The following is a 27,821-nucleotide window of genomic DNA, read 5'->3' on the forward strand; positions in this document are numbered from 1 at the left end:
AAACACTTAACTGTTTCGTTCCTAATAGTGGCTATGCAATGAAAATGGGATAAAAGTGGAACTACTGCTTGTTTTTAAAAAGACCAGCTTTTCATTGAATGGGTTCTCCAGCTGTTTGATTTTGTCCCAATTAAATCATTCATGTTTGGTGAACTTAATGTAGAATGCATGTGGTCAGTGGTGCACAGGAATGGAGGCATGATTCACACCACTTGTTGGTCTATTCCCACATTATTCACTTCTTTGTAGATCCAAACTGTCTGCTACTTTCTTTGGATAGCAGGACCATGTCCCAAATTGACATCTGATGTGTCTCTAGTATAGGTTCAGAAGTAGAATACAACAAGAGCTTGCATTTCTACAGCGTCTTTCAAGGCCTCAGGACATCCCAAAGCATTTTACAGCCAACAAAGTACTTTTGAACTGTTGTAATGTAGGAAATGCAGCAGCTGATCTGTGCACAGCAAGCTCCCACAAACTGCACTGTGGCACACAGATGAAATCATAGAAACTTAAGCTCATAAGGAGGCCTTTCGGCTCATCGTGCCTGTGCTGGCTTTTTGACATATCAGTTGTGCTTAGTTCCACATCCCTGCTTTTTGTCTGTAACCCTGTAAGTTCCCCATTCAGAAGTACCTGTCCCACTCCCTTTTAAAGTTATTTATGGAATCAACTTCCATCACCTTTTCAGGTCGAGTGTTGCAACAATTCACAAGTGAAAATAAATCTCATCGTCTCCCCTGTAGATCTAGATTTAAACGCCTTGAAATGGAATGATTTAAAATAAAATTTTAAATTAGGGCGGCACAGTGGCGCAGTGGTTAGCACCGCAGCCTCACAGCTCCAGCGACCCGGGTTCAATTCTGGGTACTGCCTGTGTGGAGTTTGCAAGTTCTCCCTGTGTTTGCGTGGGTTTTCTCCGGGTGCTCCGGTTTCCTCCCACAGCCAAAAGACTTGCAGGTTGGTAGGTAAATTGGCCATTACAAATTGCTCCTAGTATAGGTAGGTGGTAGGGAAATATAGGGACAGGTGGGGATGTGGTAGGAATATGGGATTAGTGTAGGATTAGTGTAAAATGGGTGGTTGATGGTCGGCACAGACTCGGTGGGCCGAAGGGCCTGTTTCAATGCTGTATCTCTAAACAAAAAAAAAATAAAAAAAGAAACAAATGGAAAATGTAATCAATCGAGGATTAGTCGTTCACCAAATCAGGTCTTAAATCTACAGGTTGTGGGACGGAGTGTCAGGAGAGTAGAGTGGTTCCACATTTGAGTTCACGACTAATAGCATTCTCCGAAACGTAAATATATTTAATTGACAGATTGCTAGTGCGATTTTGGTGAAGGGGTCAGTTAAAGGCAGCGTTAGAAGGTGACTCCTTTAAAAGCAGATCAGAAATGGAGATAGGATTCTGAATTTACAGCTCTGATGTACAGTGGCCTTGAGCTGTGGTGCAGACCAGTCATTGCTGATACCAGGGAAGTTAATGAGTAGCACAGCAGCAAACAAAGGCAGTGTCGGGAAACAGGCCTGCAGTTTAATGTAGAGTGGAAGGACCACTTGATGAATTATGGCGAGCAAATTTCTCTCCCTGGTCTCCATAGATGCTCTACAAGCAGATTTACATTTCCTACCTTTCTGCCAAGGGAAAGTAACATGCACATATCACTCTTCCACCTGGTGTTACATTAGGACTCAGCTGTGTAGTGTGAAGATCGAAGTAGAGGGAGTGTAAACGGGGGAGAATCAATTTTACTGAATCTACATTTCTGAAGAGAGAGACGCTCATGTTATGGAGCACGGCTCGCAAAGGGAATTCTCCCCTCTTCCATCTGCCATTGACTGAACCCCTGTAATGTATAAATGCCTTTCTACTGACTATTGAGAAACATTTTGGAGTGAGACTGTGACGGGAAGAATTTCCTTGCTGCCTCTTTGAGCGGTTAAATTCTCAGGCCGCTGAATCTATAATCATTTCACATGCCAACATTTAATAGAAAAATGACGGGGGTCAGAAGGTAATGTTCTCTCGCCTCCCGACAAGACTTTGTATTTATTTACATAAAAGGCAGCCCTTCTGAAATTATTTGTGCATTGCGCAGTGTTCCAGTTTAGTCTGGACAGATCAGAGCTAAAAGATTCTGTCTAGATCGGAATCACGAGTTTGTACTTTTGGAAGAACAGCGGGCTTGGGACTAATTGGGATAGATCTTTCAAAGGGGCAGGATGGGCCACATTGCCTCGTTCTTTGTTACAGGTTTCTATGAATACATTGATATTTCTCTTTTAAGGTTCACTAGCAACGCCTAAACTTTACTGTTCCTAATGAAACTGTGTTTTGGAACAAAATTTATAAATTTAGAAGTTTTCAGTGCCGCCTGAATTGATTTCCAGCCAAATATCTGAGAAATTGGTTGAGGTTAGCCAATCGCAACTTGTAATAAAGTGTGAAATAACCCAGTGACTAAAGGTCGAAATGGAGGTGACAAAGCATTGGTGTGTGTCTCAGAGCCTCCTTTTAGCTACAGATTGTGTTGGGAAATAAAACAAAGCAGAGAAATAGGTTTTCCCTCAAAATAGAAAATATCTCGACTCTGGGGAAGGGTGGGCAGACATTGAGTACGCTATTTGCTTTATTCACATTCTTTTTGATTTATTTTTTCTAATTTAGAGATCCAAGGCCAACTAATCAAAGAGTCAACAAGCATGTCAACAATGATGTCAACTTGCGTGTTCAGAACCTGACCATATTAGTCAGACATGTAAAGAATTACTACCAGGTACGTATCTCGGGGCCTGCACCCAACTTCCTGCCTCTTGTGGTTTTGTCGTGTTTGAAGGACCGTCTTGCCAGATGTAAGCGATATTTCTGTTCTCTCCCACACATCTCCTCCCTCCCCCCAACTTCCTGCTGTGCTGAATGAACCATCTCAAATTCAGACTCTGAAAATGTTTGTTTGCTGTGCTTATTTTTAATGAGAATTGAACAAAGTGATGGTATTCAAAACAAACTCCAAATTCATCTTCCAAACTGTGTGCGTGCATGTCTTACCCAATCAGAGTTGTAAATTGCATTAACATTTAAGAACCATTTATCAAGATCTAAATCTCCTTTTCCTCCTCCTGAGTCCTCTCAGGACACAGGTGTCCTCCAGGACCTGGCCCATGGGGCCCTTCTTTAAGTGCAAGCCTAAACAGGAGGGTCATGGTATCATTTAACATAGTAAGAAACAATCCAACATCATTTCCCAATGATCGTACTTACAGTTTTCATCGGAGTGGGTACAGGGTGCTGAGGGGGGTGGTGTTGCTCACTGGAATTGTGATCAGCACCAGGAATCCTGACTTTCCCCAGGAATGCTGGTGAATCATTACACTTGTACGAACACAACAGCCAATCACAGGAGTACTGGTGAACTGTTACACCAGAACTAACACAACAACATAGGCCAGGAATCAAACTGGGGACTTTCTGGACTGTACAGTACGCTTGTATGTCACATTTATCAACTGAGCGATAGGGAGAGCCTTGTGTCTTTTCAGGCAAAACTTTGCTTACTCCACCATCCCTCACCCCCGACAAAATACAAATTGCCGTGAACCATTTCTTCACAGAGCAGACATGCTGCTTACTCCCAGTCATGCCAGTGACACCCTCCAGGAATGAGGATTGTTTGTTTCCGTTGGCTCATCTGGTATCTTCCTCATCGCTGGTCCAAACCAACTTCTCGTGCCTTTTAGAAGCGAGTCGTTATCATAATCGTAAAATAGCACAGTACAGAAGGAGGCCATTCAACCCATCGTGCCGGCAGCAATCAAGTTGGTTCCTTGGCATTGGTTGCATATAGATTTGGGAACAGAATCAAGATAAGAACATAAGAAATAGGAGCAGGAGTCGGTCATACGCCCTCGTGAGCCTGCTCTGCCATTCAATACGATCATAGCTGATCTTCTGCCTCAACTCCGCTTGCCCGTCTGTTCCCTGTATTCCTTTGAATATGACGCAAGGACAGTGCAGAATGAGCCCTTTCTTCTCCCTCGTGCTTCCCCATGGCTTTTACCCAATTTTACTATAAACAGTATCTGATCATTATCACATTGGTCTTTGAGAGAACTTGTTGTGTACAAATTGGCAGCTACATTTCCTACATGGGTGTGCAAGAAGAGAGAGATCTCAGTTGGTGTACACATCTCTGAAGGTGGCAGGACAGGTTAATGAAGCACATGGGATCTTGGGCTTTATGAATGGCGTCATAGAGTACAAAAGCCAGCAAGTTATGCTAAACCTTTACAAACACTAATTTGACCTCAACTGGAGTGTTGTGGCCAATTTCGGCACCACAACTTAAGGAGGACAGGAAGGCTTTAATCAAATCGTTCCCAGGATGAAGGATCACCGTTACGTGGATAGAATGAAAAAGCTGGGGTTTGTTCTTGTCAGACAGAGAAGGCTAAGTAAGAAGAGGTTTGATAGAGGTGTTCAAAATCATGAAGGGTTTAGATAGAGTAAATAAAGAGAAATTGTTTCCAATCGCTGAAGGATCAATAACCAAAGGGCACAGATTTAAGGTGTTGGCAAAAGAACCAGGAGAGACATGAGGAAAGACTTTTATGCATCAAGTGGCTAGGGTTTGGAATGCACTGCCTGACAGGATGCTGGATACAGATTCAATAGTAGCCTTCAGAAGGGAATTGGATAAATACTTGAAAGGGAATAAAATTTGCAGGGGTCTTGGGAAAGTACAGGGCAGTGAGACTAACTGGATTGTTGCTGGCACAGGCTGAATGGACTGAATGGCCTCTTGTGCTGTATTATTCTACAATTGCAATAGTGACTACACTTCTTAAAAAGTACTTCATTCACTTTGAGACGTCCTGAGGTTGTGAAAGGTGCTATATAAATGCACGTTCTTTAATAGAACATAGAACAGTACAGCACAGTACAGGCCCTTCGGCCCATGATGTTGTGCCGACCCTTTAACCTACTCTAAGATCAAACTACCTACATACCTTTCATTCTGCTAATAGAACATTTCTTCTATAAAAGGACGTACTGGCAGTGAGCACAGCTCTGCCTGTATTAAAGTGAACGTGTGGTGACTTTCTCGGGAGAAATCCTGCCACATGCATGATATGGAGTTGGGCCCGAGTAACAGAAAGATCAGTTGGATTTAACAAAGCCTCAGTGTTAGGCGTTACTGTTTGCGGCAGGCAGCTTCAGTGGCTGATTTGCATTCTGGAAGTCTATAATGGGACTGTTACTTAGATTACAAAACTGTTGTCTAGAAGTTTCAGCTTCTGATTTGTTAGCCACTGTGTTTATGGTTTGGCACAGTTCCTCTCCTTGGTACAGCCAGCTGTACACATACAAATGGAGGAAGTAACGGCCTTAGCCCATGCATGCTAGTTCAATTTGCATTGGAGTAAACTAGGTACAAACAGGACAAGGGGGTTTGAGGTGCTCTCTTACCCTTTCTGAATACCAGTGACTGCAAAAGCACAATTTATTGACATTGCTTTTTTGTGGGTTTCACAGTCTATCAGGAGACCAGCACCATCTGCTACCTTCTTGGCATTTCTTCATGGACGAAGATTTTGGGAAGGTTGTAGTCGTCGGTTGCAGGCCCGCTGGTGACTAGTCAGACTTATCCATGACTGGAAGATTCTCCCACAGCGGGTACAAGTGAAGGTGTAGTCACTGCTGGGGGCAATTGGATCTATCCTTCTCCTTTTCTCTTTCATGCTGGTTCTTCACTCAGTCTCAAAGGTGTCTGTAGCCCTCCTGATGTAGCATCTCCAGGCATCACGATCTATGGCCTGCGCTTCCCACTGGTGATGGTCGATGTGGCACACAGTGAGGGACTTCTTCAGGGAGTCCTTGAAATGTTTGCCCCTCTGTTCCTTTTACACATGGTCAGTTCTCCATGCAACACGATCTTGGGCAGGCGACTGTCGTCCATCCAGGCAATGCGACCCGCCCAACACAGTTGGCTTTGCAGGAGGATGGCCTTGATGCTGGTGTTGTTGGCTGTTTCCAGGACTTCAATGTTTGTGATGCAGTCCTGCCAGTGGATCTTGAGGATGCTGCGGAGGCAGTGCTGATGGAAGCACTCTAGAAGGCATACATGATGGCGGTAAAGGACCCATGACTCGGCGCCATACAGAAGGGTGGTGAGGTCTGTGGCTTTGTACACTTTGCGTTTAGTCTGTGCTCTGAGGCTGTGGCTGCTCCACACACGTTTGTACAGTCTGCCGAATGTTCTGTTTGCATTTGAAAGCCTATTGTCCACTTGTTTCTCTGGTGGCATCAAACGAGATGACGCTCCACAAATAAGTAAATTGCTTGACGGCATTCAGGTCGGTTCCCTCTATGACCATGCTTGGTGGGTCTATATCCTTCTTGGGGTGCAGGCTGATGCAGGACTTCAGTTTTCTTTAAACTGATTTTTAGTCCGAAGAGTTGTGTCGCCTTGGAGAAATGTGTTGTTATACGTTGCAGGTCTGACTGACTGTGGGCCAGGAGACCATAGTCATCGGCAAAAAGAAGTTCACGGATGAGTTTTTCTTGTGTCTTTGTGTGAACCTGAAGACACCTGAGATTGAAAAGGCTTCCATCAGTCCGGAAGTGTACATAAACTCCCTCCTTAAGGCCTTCCTTTGCCTGCTGCAGCATCATGCTGAATAGGGTCAGGGCCAGCTCACATCCCTGCTTCACACCATTGGAGATATGGAAGGGACTTGAGAGGTCACTGTTTTGCTTGACCTGTCCGCACTGATTTTTATGAAACTGCTTCACCATGGCCAGGAACCTGGGTGGGCATCCAAGTTTTTCAAGAATTTTCCAAAGTCCATCTCTGCTCACAGTGTCGAATGCCTTGGTGAGGTCTACCAAAGTGAAGTGCAGGCCTTTGTTTTGCTCACGACACTTTTCTTGTAATTGTCTGAGTGCAAATACCATGTCTGTGGTGCCTCTGTTTGCTCTGAAACCATGCTGGCTCTCTGGGAGGTTTAAAGGCACAGATAAAGTTTCTGTTCTTTTAACTCTAGTGCATTTTATGTTGAAAACTTGGAAGCCCCATTTACTACTACCCTGTTTTGTACGACTGACCATTTATCACCTACATTTTTATGCCCCCTCTGTTATGCAGACTCCACTCCCCCATCTGCCATGGACTCCACTCCTGTAATGTTATATTAGGCATTGAAAAAACATTTAAGTGGATTGGGGAAGTGTCGGGGGAGAATTTCCTTGCTGCTGCTTTCAATGGTTAAATATTCATGCGGCTGAATCTATAACAAGGCCAACATTTCACAGGAAGATGATGGGGGTCAGAAAGTAACGTTTTCTCACCTGTCTGCAAGTTTTTTGTACTTGATTTACATAAAAGCAGCCCCTCTGTAATTATTTGTGCATTGCACGCTCTTCCAATCTGGTCTGGACAGATGAGGGCTAAGATTTCTGTCCAGATTAGTCCACGGGTTTGTGCTTTTGAATGAGCGGGGCGGGGGGGGGGTGGAGGGGAATCGGGGGTAGGGGGAGTGGGACTAGGTGAATAGCTCTTTCAGGTGCAATAGGCTGATTGGCCTCCTTCTGTGCTGCAAGGTTTTATGATTTCTTGCGGATATTGCCATTTTACTTTTGTAATCCCTCATTTAAAAAAAAAGTTTAGATATCCATTCTCCATCTTTGCCAAGCGGCTAATTTCCATCTCGGTAAGTTGTGTGCACCATCATGGAGGGGAGTTCAGGCAGAGACTGCCCAGAAGGCACAGAGTAGTATTGCTATGAATTTGGATAACTGTTTCAGCAGGGAGAGTAAGAACACAGGGAACTGTTAATGTCTCTGGGACACTGCAGAAAAGTTGCCATCTGCACATTAAATTTGAGCGAGTAATGGAGGAGCAGACTCTGGGCTTTTAGTATGCTCTGATGTTTACTTACGCTGCACAGGGACCACATCCGTAGCATCTGAAAGAATTACTAGTTCCATTTTCAGTTTATCATTGAGTGATGCCAAAGGTCATGGAAGGGAAGTCAGTTAATATAAAGAGTGTCGCCCACTCAAAATGGAGTATGTAGTAACCCCAGTGGATGTTTTTTCTTTTTTGTATAAAGCTGCAGTATTGTTGTGAATAAGGCATTTAGTTTCTGTTTAATATGTCCCTGGGTCAAAGTCAGCTTTAAGCTCTTGAATTCAGTCCCCAAACATCTCCACCTCTCTCCCTCCTTCTTAAAACCTAACGTCTTAACCAAGCTTTTGGTCACCTGCCCTAATATCTCCTTCGGTGACTCAGTGCCAAATTTTATCTAATAACACTCCTGTGAAATGCCTTGGGATGTTTTACTACATTAAAGGTGCGACATAAATGCAGGTTGTTGAAGAGTCAGTTACATTCTACTTATTACTCTGTATCTTTGGAATATTTGCCTAAGATGTTGCTGGAGTTGGAAGGGAAATGTTGGGACCAGTGCTCTTGACCAGAGGTTGCTGAGTAACCCTGGTTTAATTGTGATTCAGTAATTGGCCTTATTTAAAAAAAAATAAACTGATGTAAATTGAGTGATAGTTGTTCTCACAAAAGGCAGAGGGGGGAGAAAGAGAGAGTGTGTGTTATGTAACGCTCAGAAAACACATTTTAATTCCATGTAAACATCGGCTGGCTCACCTTTGCATGTGAAACAGTTCCATAAATGTTTCAGCTGGTGAAACTGCTGTAATAAAACCGTCTTCTAACCGGACGGACCACCCGGCATCGACCAAGGCACCGGAAACAACAACAGTAAACCCAGCCCTGTCGACCCTGCAAAGTCCTCCTGATTAACATCTGGGGGTTTGTGCCAAAGTTGGGAGAGCTGTCCCACAGACTAGTCAAGCAACAGCCTGATATAGTCATATTCACAGAATCATACCTGACAGACAATGTCCCCAACACCACCATCACCGATCTTGCATATGTCCTGTCCCACCAGCAGGACAGACCCAGCAGAGGTGGCAGCACACTGGTAGACAGTCAAGAGCGAGTTGCCCTGGGAGTCCTCAACATCGACTCCAGACCCCATGAAGTCTCATGGCATCAGGTCAAACATGGGCAAGGAAACCTCCTGCTGATTACCACCGACTGCACTCCCTCAGCTGATGAGTCAGTATTCCTCCATGTGGAATAACACTTGGAGGAAGCACTAAGGGTGGCAAGGGCACAGAATGTACTCTGGGTGGGGGACTTCAATGTCCATCACCAAGAGTGGCGCGGTAGCACCACTACTGACCGAGCTGGCCGAGTCCTAAAGGACATAGTTGCCAGACTGGGTCTGCGGCAGGTGGTGAGGGAACCAACGAGGGAAAAACATACTTGACCTTTTCCTCACCAATCTGCCTGCCGCAGACGCATCTGTCCATGACAGTATTGGTAGGAGTGACCACTGCACAGTCCTTGTGGAGACGACATCCCCCCCCCCCCCTTCACATTGAGGATACCCTCCATCATGTTGTGTGGCATTACCACCGTGCTAAATGGGATAGGTTTCGAACAGATCTAGCAATGCAAAACTGGGCACCCATGAGGCACTGTGGGCCATCAGCAGCAGCAGAACTGTACTCAACCACAATCTGTAACCTCATGGCCCGGCATATTCCCCACTCTACCATTACCATCAAGCCAGGTGACCAACCCTGGTTCAATGAAGAGTGCAGGAGCAGCACCAGACATACCTCAAAATGAGGTGTCAACCTGGTGAAGCTACAACACAGGACCACTTGCGTGTCAAACAGCATAAGCAGCATGAGATAGACAGAGCTAAGCGATCCCATAACCAACGGATCAGATCTAAGCTCTGCAGTCCTGCCACACCCAGTCATGAATGGTGGTGGACAATTCAACTAACTGGAGGAGGTGGCTCCACAAGTATCCCCATCCTCAATGATGGGGGAGCCCAGCACATCAGTGTGAAAGATAAGGCTGAAGCATTTGCAACAATCTTCAGCCAGAAGTACCGAGTTGATGATCCATCTCGGCCTCCTCCTGAAATCCCCAGCACCACAGATGCAAGAATTCAGCCAGTTCGATTCATTCCACATGATATCAAGAAACAACTGAAGGCACTGGATACTGCAAAGGCTATGGGCCCTGACAATATTCCGGCAATAGTACTGAAGACCTGTGCTCCAGAACTTGCCGTGCTCCTGTCCAAGCTGTTCCAGCACAGCTACAACACTGGCATCTACCCGGCAATGTGGAAAATTGCCCAGGTATGTCTTGTACACAAAATTCAGGACAAGTCCAACCCGGCCAATTACCGCCCCATCAGCCTACTTTCAATCATCAGTAAAGTGATGGAAGGTGTCATCAACAGTGCCATCAAGCAGCACTTGCTTAGCAATAACCTCATTGACGCTCAGTTTGGGTTCCACCAGGGCCACTCAGCTCCTGACCTCATTACAGCCTTGGTTCAAACATGGACAAAAGAGCTGAATTCCAGAGGTGAGCTGAGAGTGACTGCCCTTGACATCAAGGCAGCATTTGACCGAGTATGGAATCAAGGAGCCCTAGAAAAACTGAGGTCAATGGGAATTGGGGAAAACTCTCTGCTGGTTGGAGTTATACGTAGCACAAAGGAAGATGGTTGTCCTTGTTGGAGGTCAATCATCTGAGCTCCAGGACATCACTGCAGGAGTTCCTCAGGATAGTGTCCTAGGCCCAACCATCTTCAGCTGCTTCATCAATGACCTTCCTTCAATCATAAGGTCAGAAGTGGGGATGTTCACTGATGATTGCACAATGTTCAGCACCATTCACGACTCCACAGATACTGAAGCAGTCCATGTAGAAATGCAGCAAGACCTGGACAATATCCAGGCTTGGGCTGATAAGTGGCAAGTAACATTTGTGCCACTCAAGTGCCAGGCAATGACCATCTCCAACAAGAGAGAATTTAACCATCTCCCCTTGACATTCATTGGCATTACTCTCGCTGAATCCCCTACTATCAACTTCCTGGGGGTTACCATTGACCAGAAACTAAACTGGAGTAGATATATAAATAACGTGGCTCCAAGAGCAGGTCAGGGGCTAGGAATCATGCGATGAGTAACTCGCTACCTGACACCCCAAAGACCGTCCACTATCTACAAGGCACAAGACAGGAGTGTGAAGGAATACTCTCCACTTGCCTGGATGGGTGCAGCTCCAACAACACTCAAGAAGCTCGATACCATTCAGGACAAAGCAGCCCGCTTGATTGGCACACCATGCACAAACATTCACTCCCTCCACCACCAATGCACCATGGCAGCAGTGTGTCCCATCGACAAGATGCACTGCAGCAACGCATCAAAGCTCCTTAGAGACAGGACCTTCCAAACCCGCAGCCACTACCAACTAGCAGGGCAAGGGCAGCAAATGTATGGGAACACCACCAACTGCAGGTTCCCCTCCAAGTCACACACCATCCTGACTTGGAACTATATCGCTGTTCCTTCACTGTCGCTGGGTCAAAATGCTGGAACTCCCTTCCTAACAGCACTGTGGGTGTACCTACCCCACATGGACTGCAGCGGTTCAAGAAGGCAGCTCACCACCACCTTCTCAAGGGCACTTGGGGATGGGCAATAAATGCTGGCCTGGCCAGCGATGCCCACATCCCCTGAGTGAATTTTTAAAAAAATCATACTTGAGTGTGCAGGGAGACTGAAGATTGGATGTGTAATTGAAATGCACACCAGATCGAATGGCATCTATAATCACTTTCCCAGGCTCTGCAATCCTTTTCAGCCCCCGCCGTGCATATCTCCCTAGATGGCCCTCTCCAACCCCAATCCCATCAGTGGTAGAGGCTTCAACAACCACAAGCTTCACTGTAGGATTCTCCAGGCCTGCTGTCTCACTCCTCCCCTGCTCTGAAGCCGGCTCTTTTAGCATGTGCTCAGTCAGCTTCCGTCACTCGTCTCCCCTTTACTGTTTGCCGTCCTCCAACCTCATCACAGCACCTTGTACAAAACATGTTTGACAAATGTTACTGATGTCTTGGGTGTTGAGGACACACTGGAGTGCCTGAGGGTAACTAGTTCATGTTACTGTTCCTGTCTCCATTGAATTCTACAAGTTCTGAATTTACCGGATTTCTACAAATGTTTGAATTGAGACTAATTAGGGAAGCCCTACCTTAATTTAAACATTTTGACTGTTCTGGGGTAGCTGCACTGTCTGCTGCTGTCACACTGAACCATCGAGAAGGTGCTAGATTGCATTGCTGTTCTGTGCTGCATTGGCTTCTCTCAGTTCGGGTGGTGGTAAGAGGTAAGATAATTGGCTAGAATTCGGGGTATGACAGTGGAGTCGTTACGTTGCTGGACTGGCAATCCAGACACCTGGACTAATAACACAGAAAACATGGGAGTTTGAGAATGTGAATTCATTTTTTAAAAAAAAGATATCTGGTAATAAACAGTGACCGTGAAGCTGTCGAACTGTCATTAAAAAACCCAACTGGTTCACTAATGCCCTTTAGGGAAGGAAACCGTCCTTATCCAGTCTGACCTATGTGTGACTCCAGTCCCACACCAACATGGTTGACTCCTTGGGGGGAATTTTATGCGCTGCACCACGTCGACTTTGGAGGCGGGGAGAGCAATTAATCGGGTTGGATGGTGGCAGCAGAGAGAACCCTGCCACCGCCACCCAAATTAAGTCCGGGGCAGGAAGGCCTGTGAGCAGCCTTCCTGCTCTGCTGCTACTTGAGGTCCTCGGGTGGACAATTAAGGACCTCATCCTGCCTCTGTTGGTATTAGCCCAGCAGCGAGTGGGCCTGTCGACGTGCGAATTGCTTGCTGGCTCCGGGGCCGGTGGGGGTGTGTGTACCTCGTTAAAAGGCCTGAACGTGGGATCCGGCATCGGAAAGCAGGGGGTGCCCACTGAGAGCCACACCTCTTCCCTTGCTGCTGACCTCCCTACACCCCCCCCTCCCCCGTGACACGCCCCCCCATCCCCTCGAAACTCCTCCCACCCTGACCTACCTGTGGCCTGGGTCCCTTGTCTCCAGTGGGCCCAATAACGGTGGCGCTGCTCAGTTAGAGCTGCTGGCCTCTGATTGGCCAACAGCTCTCAGCGGGCGAGACTCCCGTCGCCCGGATAAAATCCCGGCCTTAACTGCACTCAGCAGCCAATCAAGTTTAGTAAACCGCTATTGGGCAACTAGAGATGGACAATAAATGCCAGCCTTTCCAGAGACACTCACATCCAAAGAATGGTCAAGAGTTAAAGTTGGCCTCATTTTCCCCGGGACAAGGAAAATTGTTTGGTTTCCTTATCGCTATGCATTCTCCATTGGGAGATTTTGGTTAGTGCAGGATTGAGAGCTGCAATAAGGATTGAATTAGCTGCATGAATTACTGGTTACTTGATTGAAACACCAGTGGTTAGCACCTGTTCTGCCATTCAGTGAGATTATAGCTTAACTGCATTCTACCCATCCACTACTTGGCTGCATATCCTGTTATATCCTTCACTGGCAAAAGTCTATCTCTGATTTTTTCTCTATTCTTTCATGGGATGTGGGTGTTACTGGCAAAGCCAGCATTTGTTTTCCATCCCTAATTGCCGTTGAGAAGGTGGTGGTGAGCAGTCCATCTGGTGAATTTAAAATTATTAATTGAGCTGGCATCTACTGCTTTTTCTGAGAGAGTTCTACCCTTTTGTGTGAAGAAATGTTTGCTAACCTCTCCTGAATGTCCTGGCTCTGATTTTTAAGGTTAGATCCCCTTGTCCTAGACTCCCTTACCAGAAGAAAAGTTTCTCTCTATCTAACCAATTTCTTTTGGGCCTCCTTATCTCGAGAGACAATGGATATGCGCCTGGAGGTGGTCAGTGGTTTGTGAAGCAGCGCCTGGAGTGGCTATAAAGGCCAATTCTGGAGTGACAGGCTCTTCCACAGGTGCTGCAGAGAAATTTGTTTGTCGGGGCTGTTGCACAGTTGGCTCTCCCCTTGCGCCTCTGTCTTTTTTCCTGCCAACTACTAAGTCTCTTCGACTCGCCACAATTTAGCCCTGTCTTTATGGCTGCCCGCCAGCTCTGGCGAATGCTGGCAACTGACTCCCACGACTTGTGATCAATGTCACACGATTTCATGTCGCGTTTGCAGACGTCTTTATAGCGGAGACATGGACGGCCGGTGGGTCTGATACCAGTGGCGAGCTCGCTGTACAATGTGTCTTTGGGGATCCTGCCATCTTCCATGCGGCTCACATGGCCAAGCCATCTCAAGCGCCGCTGACTCAGTAGTGTGTATAAGCTGGGGGTGTTGGCCGCTTCAAGGACTTCTGTGTTGGAGGTATAGTCCTGCCACCTGATGCCAAGTATTCTCCGGAGGCAGCGAAGATGGAATGAATTGAGACGTCGCTCTTGGCTGGCATACGTTGTCCAGGTCTCGCTGCCATAGAGCAAGGTACTGAGGACACAGGCTTGATACACTCGGACTTTTGTGTTCCGTGTCAGTGCGCCATTTTCACACACTCTCTTGGCCAGTCTGGACATAGCAGTGGAAGCCTTACCCATGCGCTTATTGATTTCTGCATCTAGAGACAGGTTACTGGTGATAGTTGAGCCTAGGTAGGTGAACTCTTGAACCACTTCCAGAGCGTGGTCGCCAATATTGATGGATGGAGCATTTCTTACGTCCTGCCCCATGATGTTCGTTTTCTTGAGGCTGATGGGTAGGCCAAATTCATTGCAGGCAGACGCAAACCTGTCGATGAGACTCTGCAGGCACTCTTCAGTGTGAGATGTTAAAGCAGCATTGTCAGCAAAGAGGAGTTCTCTGATGAGGACTTTCCGTACTTTGGACTTCGCTCTTAGACGGGCAAGGTTGAACAACCTGCCCCCTGATCTTGTGTGGAGGAAAATTCCTTCCTCAGAGGAATTGATCCAACCAATTGATACTTTACAAAATCGTTAAAAAAATCAATCAAATCTCTCCTTAACTGTTTGATATTCCAGGGAATACAGGCATTGTTTATGCAATCCCTCTCCATAGTTTAACCCTTGGAGTGTTGGAACATTCTGGTAAATCTGTGCTGCACTCCTTCCAAAGCCAGTATATCCTTTCCAAGGTACTATGCACAGAATTGTACACAGTACTCCTGATGTCATTTAACCAGGGCTTTGTATAGCTGCAGCGAAACTTCCTCCCATTTATATTCTCTAGACATAAAAGTTAACATTGCATTGACCTTTTTTGATTATTTTTTATACCTGACCAGTAGATTTTAGTGATCTGTGCACATGTACCCCTAAATCTCTTTCGACCTCCACTGTTTCGAACTTTGCACCAAGGTCAAAAGAAATTTACTGCATATAAAACTTAACCAGAGCATGCTATCACTGTACTCACTTTTTAATCTTTAAAAGGCTTGTTGTGCATAGGCCACCAGCATAATTACTGCCTAATCCTTTTACTGGCACAATGTGGAACCCAACATTGACCTCCAACTTCAGAGGAAAGGCCTTCAGTCAACCAGAACCAAAGTCCTTTGTAACAGATCTGTCAAAGATGCAGAAAGAAATTGGCCCAATAATCTTCCCTTTCTTAACTTGTGGGTGAGGCTGGGAAGGTGGCATTTGTTGTCCAAGCCCTTACCTGAGCTGAGTGGTGTTGTTGGGTCACTTTTCAGAGTTAATCTGTAAAGTCCTCCTTACAAACATCTGGAGGCTTGTGCCAAAGTTGGGAGAGCTGTCCCACAGACTAGTCAAGCAACAGCCTGACATAGTCATACTCATGGAATCATACTTTACAGACAATGTCCCAGACACTGCAATTACTATTCCTGGGTATGTCCTGTCCCACCGGCAGGACAGACCCAGCAGAGGTGGAGGCACAGTGGTATACAGGAGGGAGGGAGTTGGCCTGGGAGTCCTCAACATCGACTCTGGACCCCATGAAGTCTCATGGCATCAGGTCAAACATGGGCAAGGTAACCTCCTGCTGATTACAACCTACCGCCCTCCCTCAGCTGATGAGTCAGTACTCCTCCATGTTGAACACCACTTGGAGGAAGCACTGAGGGTGGCAAGGGCACAAAATGTACTCTGGGTGGGGGATTTCAATGTCCATTACCAAGGGTAGCTCGGTAGCACCACTACTGACCGAGCTAGCCGAGTCCTAAAGGACATAGCTGCTAGACTGGGTCTGCGGCAGGTGGTGGGGGAACCAACACGAGGGAAAAACATACTGACCTTGTCCTCACCAATCTGCCTGCTGCAGATGCTTCTGTCCATGACAGTATTGGTAGGAGTGACCACCGCACAGTCCTTAGGGAGACGAAGTCCCACCTTCACATTGAGGATACCCTCCATCGTGCTGTGTGGCACTACCACCATGCTAAATAGGATTAATTTCGAACAGAACTAGCAATGCAAAACTGGGCATCCATGAGGCGCTGTGGGCCATCAGCAGCAGCAGAATTGTACTCCATCACAATCTGTAACTTCATGGCCTGGCATATCCTGCACTCTACCATTACCATCAAGCCAGAAGACCAACCCTGGTTCAATGAAGAGGACGGGAGGACATGCCAGGAGCAGCACCAGGCTACCTCAAAATGAGGTGTCAACCTGGTGAAGCTACAACCCAGGACTACTTGCATGCCAAACTGCGTAAGCAGCATGCAATAATAGACCGAGCTAAGCGACCCCATAACCAACGGATCAGATCTAAGCTGTGCAGTCCTGCCACATCCAGTCGTGAATGGTGGTGGACAATTAGACAACTAACTGGAGGAGGTGGCTCCACAAATATCCCCATCCTCCATGATGGGGGAGCCCAGCACATCATTGCGAAAGATAAGGCTGAAGCATTTGCAACAATCTTCAGCCAGAAGTACCGAGTTGATGATCCATCTCGGCCTCCTCCTGAAATCCCCAGCATCACAGATGCCAGACTTCAGCCAATTCGATTCACTCTGCGTGATTTCAAGAAACGACTGAAGGCACTGGATACTGCAAAGGCTATGGGTCTTGACAATATTCCGGCAATAGTACTGAAGACCTGTGCTCCAGAACTTGCCGCACCCCTAGCCAAGCTGTTCCAGTACAGCTACAACACTGGCATCTACCTAGCAATGTGGAAAATTGCCCAGGTATGTCCTGTGCACAAAAAACAGGACAAGTCCAACCCGGCCAATTACCGCCTCATCAGTCTACTCTCAATCATCAGTAAAGTGATGGACGGTGTCATTGACAATGCCATCGAGCAGCACTTGCTTAGCAATAACCTGCTCAGTTTGGGTTCCGCCAGGGCCACTCAGCTCCTGACCTCATGTCAGCCTTGGTTCAAACGTGGACAAAAGAGCTGAACTCGAGGTGAGGTGAGAGTGACTGCCCTTGACATCAAGGCAGCATTTGACCGAGTATGGCATCAAGGAGTCCTAGCAAAACTGGAGTCAATGGGAATTGGGAAAAACTCTCTGCTGGTTGGAATCATACCTAGCACAAGGGAAGATGGCTGTGGTTGTCCTGGAGCTCAGATGATTGACCTCCAACATCACTGCAGGAGTTCCTCAGGATAGTGTCCTAGGCCCAACCATCTTCAGCTGCTTCATCAATGACCTTCCTTCAATCATAAGGTCAGAAGTGGGGATGTTCGCTGATGATTGCACAATGTTCAGCACCATTCGCGACTCCTCAAATACTGAAGTAGTTTGTGTAGAAATGCAGCAAAACTTGGACAATATCCAGGCTTGAGCTGATAAGTGGCAAGTAACGTTTGTGCCACACAAGTCCCAAGTCATCGCCATCTCCAACAAGCGAGAATCTAACCATCTCCCCATGACATTCAATGGCATTACCATCGCTGAATCCCCCACTATCAACATCCTAGGGGCTACCATTGACCAGAAACTGAACTGGAGTAGCCATATAAATACCGTGGCTACAAGAGCAGGTCAGAGGCTAGGAATCCTGCGGTGAGTAACTCACCTCCTGACTTCCCAAAGCCTGTCCACCATCTACAAGGCACAAGTCAGGAATGTGATGGAATACTCTCCACTTGCTTGGATGGGTGCAGCTCCAACAACACTCAAGAAGCTCGACACCATCAAGAACAAAGCAGCCCACTTGATTGGCACACCATCCACTAACATTCACTGCCTCCACCACCGACGCACAGTAGCAGCAGTGTGTATCATCTACAAGATGCACTGCAGCAATGCACCAAGGCTCCTTAGACAGCACCTTCCAAACCTGCGACCTCTACCACCTCGAAGGACAGAGCAGCAGATGCATGGGAACATCACCGCCTGCAAGTTCCCCTCCAAGTCACACACCATCTTGACTTGGAACTATATCACCATTCCTTCACTGTCGCTGAGTCAAATTCATGGAACTCCCTTTCTAACAGCACTGTGGGTGTACCTACCTCACCTGAACTGCAGCGGTTCAAGAAGGCAGCTCACCACTACCTTCTCAAGGGCAATTAGGGATGGGCAATAAATGCTGGCATAGCCAGTGACGCCCACAACCCATGAATGAATAATAAAAAAACATCACATAGTGCAGAATAGAGCCATGTGTTGGCCAGATCAGTTAAGGATGGCAGATTTCCTTCCCCAATGGACATTAGCAGTGAACCTGTTATGGGTTTTTTGATAATCCGGTAACTTTCATGGTCATTTTCCTGGTACCACCCACAAAATACTAAACTTACTGATTTCAGTTTCGTAAGCAACTTGTCATGGTGGAAATTCTTGGTTGCTGGACCAGTGGCCTAACCATGATACTACCATCCGTACCCATAAGCGTAACAAAATCTAAAGTTCAAACTTTTAGCTCGCGTTGTCCAATTACCTGTGGCAATAGAATCGAAATGTTTTGAAGAGACAATATTGCACTCTGAATAAGCAGTTGGTTCGTGCCTGAGATTTACTCTCTTGTCTGTGCAGGAAATGTAGTGGAGTAATAGTAGGGGATTTCAATTACCCCAATATTAACTGGGATAGTTTTAGTGTGAAAGGAATTGAGTGAGCAGAATTCTTGAGGTGCATTCAGGGGAACCTTTTTGCCCAGTGTGTAGCAAGTCCAACAAGAGAGGGTGCTGTTTTCGACTTAGTTTTAGGAAATGAAGATGGGCAGGTGGAAGGGGTGGCAGTGGGAGAGCATTTTGGTGGTAGTGATCATAATTCAGTCAGTTTTAACATAATTGTGGAAAAGGACAGAGATAGAACAGGAGTTGGAATTCTCAATTGGGGCAAGGCCAATTTTACTAAACTGAGGAATCATTTCGTGAAAGTGGACTGGAAACAGCTACTTGAAGGTAAATCAGTGTCAGAACAGTAGCAGGCATTCAAAGGGGAGATTCAAGGATTCAGGGTAAACATGTTTCCAAAAAGAAAAAGGGTGAGGCGGCCAAATCTAGAGCCCCAAGGATGTCAAGGAGCCTACAGGGTAAGATAAGGCAGAAAATGAAAGCTTATATCTGACACAGAACTCAAGACTACAGAATGCCGGGAGGAGTATAGAAAGTGGAGGGGTGAAATAAAAAAGGAAATTAGGAAAGCAAAGGGAGGGCATGAAAGAATATTGGCAAGCAAAATCAAGGTGGACCCAAAGATGTTTTATCAATACATTAAGAGTAAGAGGATAACTAAGAAGAGAGTAGGGCGCATAAATGACCAAAAAGGTAACCTACATGTAGGAGCGGAAGATATTGGTATGGTTCTTAATGAATACTTTGTGTCTGTCTTCGAAAAGAGGGGGACGATGCAGATATTGTAGTTAAGGAGGAAGAGTGTGAAGTATTGGATGTGATAAACATAGGGACAGAGGAAGTATTAATGGGATTAGCATCCTTGAAAGTTGATAAATCACCAGGGCCAGATGAAATGCATCCTAGACTGTTAAAAGAAGCAAGAGAGGAAATAGCAGAGGGTCTGAACATCATTTTCCAGTTCTTACTGGATACAGGTGTGGTACCGGAAAATTGGAGAACTGCTAACGTTGTACCTCTGTTTAAAAAGGGGACGAAGGATAGACCGAATAATTACAGGCCAGTCAATCTAACCTCAGTACTGGGCAAATTATTGGAACCTATTCTGAGAGACAGGATAAACTGTCACTTAGAAAGGCACAGCTTAATCAAGGATAGTCAACATGGATTTCTTAAGGGAAGATCTTGTTTGTCCAAATTGATCAATTTTTTTGAAGAAGTAACAAGGAACATAGATGAGGATAGTGTAGATCATGTGGTCTACATGGATTTTGACAAGGTCCCACATGTCAGACTGGTTTTAAAAAAAATAAAATCCCATAGGATCCAGGGAAATGCAGCAAGGTAGATTTAAAATTGGCTCAGTGGCAGGAAACAAAGGGTAATTGTTGACAGGTGTTTCTAGCGACTGGAGGACTGTTTTCAGTGGCGTTCAGCAGGGCTCAATACTGGGTTCCTGCTTTTTGTGGTGTATAATAACAATTTGGACGTAAATGTCAGGGACATGATCAAGAAGTTTGCAGATAACACACAAAGATTGGCCATGTGGTAGATAGCGAGGAGGATAGCTGTTGGCTGAAGGAAGATATTGATGGTCTGGTCAGATGGGCAGAAATCTGGCAAATAGAATTCAACTTGGCGAAGTGTGAGGCGATACATTTGGGGAGGTTAAACAAGGCAAAGGAATACGTGATTAATGCGAAAATACTGAGCAGTGTAGAGAAAATGAGGGACCTTGGAGTGAATGTCCACAGATTCCTGAAGGTAACAGGACAGGTCGATAAGGTGGTTAAGAAAGCATATGGAATCCTTTCCTTTTATTAGCCGAGGTATAGAATATAAGAGCAGGGTGGTTATGCTGGAACTGTATAACTCATTGGTTAGGCCACAACTCGAGTATCGTGTGCAGTTCTGACCACCTCATTACAGAAATCATATAATGGCACTGGAAAGGGTACAGAGGAAATTTACGAGGATGTTGCCAGGACTAGAGAAATGTAGCTATGAGGAAAGTTTGGATAGGCTGGGGTTGTTCTGCTTGGAACAGAGAAGGCTGAGGGGAGATCTGATTGAAATGTACAAAATTTTGAGGGGCCTGGATAGAGTGGAGGTGAAGGGTCTATTCACCTTGGCAGAGAGGTCAGTGACGAGGGGGCATAGATTTAAAGTGATTGGTAAAAATTAGAGGGGAGATGAGGAAAAATGTTTTCACCCAGAGGGTGGTGATGGTCTGGAACTCACTGCCTCAAAGGGTAGTTGAGGCAGAGACCCTCAAATCATTCAAAAGGAGTCTGGATATGCACCTGAAGTGACGTAAGCTGTAGACCCACGGACCAAATGCTGGAAGGTGGGATTAGAATAGGTGGATCGTTTTTCGGCCAGCACAGACACGATGGGCCAAATGGCCTCTTTCTGTGCCTTAAACTTTCTATGATTCTCAATGATGGGTCCAGACTGATTCACACTCATTAACTACTCATGAGATCTTCCTTTCAGGGTCAGTGAGATTGTTTTGTGCAGATTTGCAGAATTGTCTTGCTGTCTCTCTGGTCAAATGGAATTAATTGCACATAAAACGTAACTGGCTCACGTATCTCTGTATTCGCTCTTTAATCTTTCAAAGGCTTTTGTGCAGTCGACTGCCAGAGAAATTAGTGCCTGATCTTTTTTTGAATGGGCAGGATTAGAGTGAAGAATGAAGTTATCAAGCTGCATTGCCTCATACATAAGGAATACAAATTATCTGGGATGAAAGAGCATTTAATGGTATAGTGAAGATCTACCTCACGATTAAAAAAAAAATATAGTGTTCTCATCAAAGTAGCTCTCTGATATCAGAGGGGATGGGAGTGCATATGCTTTTCAATACAACCTTCAATCATGCTAAGTGGCTTTTGCTTCTCAGTGTAGTTTGAAAAACATGTTCAATGTCAGAAGTGGGCTGAGATTTACATCTGAGTCAGAAGGTCATGGGTTCAAGTCCCACTCTTGAGACTTGAGTGTAAAATCTCAGCTGGTACTCCCAGTGCAGTACTGAGGGAGGGCTGCACTGTCAGAGGTACCATTTTTTGGATGTGACTTTAAACAGAGGCCCTGTTTCAGGTTCAACTATACTATTTTGAACACTGACAAACATGTTCTGTCTGGTGTCCTGGGCCAATGTTTACCTCTTAGTCAAAATCATTAAAACAGATGATATGGTTATTCTCACATTGCTGTTTGTGGAACCTTGCTGTGCACATGTTGACTGTCACATTTCCTAAAACAGAAGAACATAGAAATAGGAGCAGGAAGAGGCCATTCTGTCCCTCAAACCTGCTCCACCATTTAATAAGATCATGGCTGATCTGGTTGTGGCCTCAACTCCACTTTCCTGCAGCCCCCCATAACCCTTGACTCACTTGTAGATCAAAAACCTGTCTAACTCAGCCTTGAATATATTCATTGACCCAGCCTCCATTGCTTTCTGAGGAAGAGAATTCCAAAGATTTCTGACCCTCTGAAGTACGAAATTCCTCCTCATCTCCATCTTAAATAGGAGACCCCTATTTTGAAACTGTGCCCCCTTGTTCTAGATTCCCCCACAAGGGGAAACATTCTCTCAGCATCTACCCTGTCAAACCTGCTCAGAATCTTACACGTTTCAGTAAGATCGCCTCTCAATCTTCTGAACTCCAATGAATGCAGGCCCAACCTGCTCAATCTTTCCTCATAAGACACCCCTTTATTCCAGGAATCAGCCTAGTGAATCGTCTCTGAACTGCTTCCAGTGCAATTATATCCCTCCTTAAGTAAGGAGACCAATACTGAACACAGTACTCTAAGTGCAGTCCTATACAGTTGTAGCAAGACTTCCCTACTATTCTACTCCATCCCCCTTGCAATAAAGGCCAACATTCCATTTGCCTTCCTAATCACTTGCTGTACCTACGTGCTGAGCTTTTGAGATTCGTGTACAAGGACACGCAGATCCCTCTGTACCGCAGCATTCTGCAGTCTCTCTCCATGTAAATAATCTGCTTTCTATTCTTCCTACCAAAATGGACAACCTCACATTTTCCCACATGATACTCCATCTGCCAGATATTTGCCCACTCACTTAACCTATCTATATCCCTTTACAGACTCTTTGTGTCCTCCTCACAACTTGCTTTCCTACCTATCTTTGTATTGTCTGTAAGTTTGGCTACAATACACTCGGTCCCTTCATCCATGTCATTAATATGGATGATAAATAGTTAAGGTCCCAGCACTGATCCCTATGGCACTCCACTAGTTACAGTTTGCCAACATGAAAATGCCCCATTTATCCCTACTCTGTTTCCTGTTAGTCAATCCTCTATCCATGCTGATATATCACCCCCAACACCTCAGCTCTTTCAAAAAAAAAAATTATTCTTTCACGTGATGTGGGCGTCGCTGGCTAGGCTAGCATTTATTACTCCTCCCTAATTCACCATGAGAAGGTGGTGGTGAGCTGCCTTCTTGAACCACTGCAGTACATGTGGGATAGGTACACCCACAGTGCTGTTAGGAAGGGAGTTCCAGGATTTTAACCCAGCCACACCGAAGGAATGGTGATATAGTTCCAAGTCGTGATGGTGTGTGGCTTGGAGGGGAATTGCAGGTGGTGTTCCCATGCATCTGCTGCCCTTGTCCTTCTAGGTGGTACAGGTCACTGGATTGGAAGGTGCTGTCTAAGGAGCCTTGGTGCGTTGCTACAGTGCATCTTGTAGATGGGACACACTGTGTTGGAGGGAGTGAATGTTGAAGGTGGTGGATGGGGTGACAATCAAGCGAGCTGCTTTCTCCTGGATGGTATCAAGCTTCTTGAGTGTTGTTGGAGCTGCACCCATCCAGGCAAGTGAAGAGTATTCCATCTAGAGGCCTAGAGATCAGGAAAACAAACCCGACCGAACCATTGTGGACTCATGGACCCGAGCCCGACCCGGCCCGAGTCCCTCCGCTTTTGCCCCGACCCGAGCCCGACCCAGCCATACCTTTACTTACCTTCCAACTGGGAAGCTCCACGAAGCTGCAGCGTGTGCGTGATGATGTCATAGTTTCACAATGTCATCATTTCGTCCCCGACTCCCAGCTTAGGTAAGTTTTTTTTAAAAAAAAATGTTTAAATACTTACCGGCACAGCACTGACGCTGCGTGTCCAGCCCAACCCAACCCGACCTGACACGAGCCCGAAAGCCGGAGCCTGAAGTTGGGCCCAACCCGACCCGAACCAGATGTGTTGTTGGGTCCAGTCGGGTTCGGGTCGGGTAGCAGGCCTCTAATTCCATCACACTCCTGACTTGTGCCTTGTAGATGGTGGACAGGCTTTGGGGAGTCAGTCTGCTGGAACCTTTCCAGAATCTAGGAAATTTTGGAAGATTACAACCAATGCATCTACTATCTCTGCAGCCACTTCTTTTAAGACCCTAGGATGCAGGCCATTAAGTCCAGGGGACTTGTCAGCCTTTAGCCCCATTAGTTTTGCACATTCCAACAGTGAATACACTTCAAAACTACTTCATTTGCTGTAAAGCACTTTGGGATTTCCTGAGATCTTGCAAGACACTATATAGAAACATAGAAAATAGGAGCAGGAGTAGGCCATTCGGCCCTTTGGACCTGCACCGCCATTCAAAAAGATCATGGCTGATCGTCTAATTCAGTACCCTGTTCCCACTTTCTGCCCATATCCCTTGATCCTTTTGGCATTGAGAAATATATCTATCTCCTTCTTGAATATATTTAATGACTTGGCCTCCACTGCCTTCTGTGGTAGAGAATTCCACAGGTTCACCACCCTCTGAGTGAAGACATTTCTCTTCATCTCAGTTCTAAATGGCATACCCTGTATCCTGAGACTCTGACCCCTGGTTCTGGACTCCCCAGCCATCGGGAACATCCTCCCTGCGTCTAGCCCGTCTAGTCCTGTTAGAATTTTATAGGTTTCTATGAGATCCTCTCTCATTCTTCTAAACTCTAGTGAATATCGCCTAGTCGATCCAATCTCTCCTCATAAATCAATCCTGTCAACCCAGGAATCAGCCTAGTAAATCTTCTTTGCACTCCCTCCATGGCAAGAACATCCTTCCTCAGAAAAGGAGACCAAAACTGCGCACACTACTCCAGATGTGGTCTCACCAAGGCCCTGGTATAACTGCAGTAAGACATCCTTGCTCCTGTACTCATCCTTTTGCAATGAAGGCCAACATACCATTTGCCTTCCTAACTGCTTGCTGCACCTGACTGCTTGCTTTCAGCGACTGGTGTACAAGGACACCCAGGTCTCATTGCACCTCCCCCTTTCCCAATCTATCACCATTCAGATAATCTGCCTTTCTGTTTTTACAACCAAAGTGGATAACCTCACATTTATCCATGTTATACTGCATCTGCCATGCATTTGCCCACTCACCCAACTTGTCCAAATCACATTGGAGCCTCTTTGCATCCTCCTCACAGCTCACATTCCCCACCCCCCAGCTTTGTGTCATCTGCAAACTTGGAAATGTTGCATTTAGTTCCCTCACCCAAGTCATTAATATATATTGTGAATGCAAATCTGTCTGTCTGCTTTTCTTTCAAATCCAAGGCCATTAGTCCAGCTGCTGACAAAGTCCTTTTTTCAGCTTCATCATTTGACTGCCCTAGCCCTGAACTAGCATCTTCCTCCAGTTTCTCTCCTGCCATACTTTCACCATCTTGTCCATGAGATGCAACTCCTGCTCTTCCACTAAACTGCTGATTACCCAATTTCTCTTCCTGGCCACTATACTGGCTTATATTGGTAACGGTTCCCTCTCCTTAGACACTGTTCCCCTTTACTTTCAACTGCAGGCATCAGCCCTTCCTCAAAAAAAAACTACACTTGACCCCTCTGTCCTTACAAACTACACCTCATCTCCAACCTTGTTTTCTTCTTGGTCCTTGAACGTGTTGTCAGCTCCCAAATCTATGCCCATCTTTCCCGCATCTCCACGTTTCAATCCCTCCGATCGGCTTTTCATCCCTACCACAAAACTGAAACAGCCTTAATCATAGTCATAATTGTCATTCTGTGTGATCGAGACCATGGTAAACTAACCTTCTCGACCTGTCTGCATCTTTTGACATGGTTGGCACCACCGTCCTCTTCCGACATCTCTCCTCCATTGTCCAGTTGAGTGGAACTGCCCTCGTCTGGTTCCATTCTCATCAATCCAGGTTTAGCCAGATTTCTCATCTACATGCTGCCCCTCGGTGACATCATCTGAAAAACGCTGCATTAGTTTTCAGACGCTTTACCTCACCACCGCCTCTCTTGACCTCCCCACTGTCTCTTTGTTGTAAAACTGCTCGTGTGACCTCCAGTACGGATGAGCTGTAATTTCCTCCAGTTACATATTGGGAGCCATTGACTCCAGTCCCTGCTTCAAACTCCATTCCTAGGCACCAACACCGTCCCTGGTCACTATCTGAGGCTGAATCAGCCTGGTCACAGCCATGGTGGCCTATTAGACACTAAGTGGAACCTGAGTGCTATCCTCTCATCAACAAAACAGCTTGCCTTTCTCTGCTCTTGCCTCAGCACATCATCTGCTGAAACCCTCTCTGTTCCCTCCAGGTTCTGCTACTGCAATGCTGTCCTGGTTGGACTCCCAGCTTCCACCTTCTGTAAACTTAAGCTTTCCAAAGCTCTGATGCCCGTATCCTTCGTTGAGCGGCCACTTAATAAAGAAGATCTTTACTCCTTGTTCTAACAGTGCTTCAAAAGTAATAAATCAGCTGTGAAATCCTTTGGGATGCTGGAAGGGCCTGAAAAATGCTTTATAAAACAAAGCCTCCCCTTCCCCCAACCCCCTCCCCTCTCCCTGTTTCCTATAATTGCAGAAGGATTACCAGACCACCTGTCGGACCCAATTCTAAAATCTCTGCACTGGGAACTGAATCCAGGTTGATTTATATCTTACCAAATGCTGCTACAATTCTTGTGAGCATTTTCCTGATGCTGCAGTCTTTAAACTGGATCCCTTTCTTTCCTCCACCCTACCCCCCCCCCCCCCCCCACTCCTCCTCCTCCTGCGTCCACTCCCAATAATTTGACGGTAAAAGCCTGAATACTTTTAGATCCTGGAATGTGAAGGGTTCCAGTGGACGTAATTTACTCACAGAATCAATTCTTGTCTTTTATTTTCCCTGAACTAAAGGAGCAGTTTGGTGTGTATTGCCTTTTCCTCTGAAATTCTAAGAAATGTGTGTAAAAAGCTTAAATGATGAGAAGAATCTGGATTACATAGTGAAAAATGAGACCAGATTATCGACAACAGTGAAGGGTACAAGAAGGCAGCTACATTTACTGTGCTAATGGACTGACCAATCGCCCAGGGCTATGAGTAGATAATACTGTAATTGTAGGGAAGTAACTAAAGCTGCTGGTTTCCATATAAACTGAATATTAAGTGGAGTTTAATGGCTCTATTTGAAATTAATTGTAAATTTAAAATCTGCAGAACCCTGCTCAGTGCAGACAGTACTTCAGTAACTCCTTAACTGACTGAGGCTTGTGGAGCATTAAGGCCAGCACAGACCGGTTGTGCCAAATGGCCTGTTTTATGTGCCGATGCAACTCAATGTACTGACCAAGGATTTTCCAGCTCCCTTCTACTCTTAGAGTGATTGAGGAGGTAAATCAGGAGCATTTTTTTCTCACAAAGGATAATTGTGATCTGGAATTCTCTTCCTGCTGCCCCCTCCTCATTCCCGCAAAGACTGTGCATGTTGGGCAACAATTGGAGCTTTCAAGACTGAGATCGATAGATTTTTGTTTGGATAAATGGAGTTGAGGTACAGATTAGAAATGGTTCAATTGA

At 45.9% G+C, this 27,821-nt stretch overlaps 1 protein-coding gene across 2 annotated transcripts in view; it reads left to right on the forward strand.

The window, feature by feature from the left end:
- Nucleotides 1–27,821, forward strand: part of ccdc88c (coiled-coil domain containing 88C) — a 298,794-nt gene that overhangs the window by 18,715 nt on the left and 252,258 nt on the right. For both annotated transcript variants that reach the window (XM_068038543.1, XM_068038546.1), the window contains exon 3: nucleotides 2,672–2,780. In XM_068038543.1, coding sequence (XP_067894644.1) covers nucleotides 2,672–2,780 — 109 coding nt within the window. The remainder of the gene's footprint in view (nucleotides 1–2,671; nucleotides 2,781–27,821) is intronic.

This window comes from Heterodontus francisci, chromosome 9, assembly GCF_036365525.1.
Source record: "Heterodontus francisci isolate sHetFra1 chromosome 9, sHetFra1.hap1, whole genome shotgun sequence".
NCBI classification, from domain to species: domain Eukaryota; kingdom Metazoa; phylum Chordata; class Chondrichthyes; order Heterodontiformes; family Heterodontidae; genus Heterodontus; species Heterodontus francisci.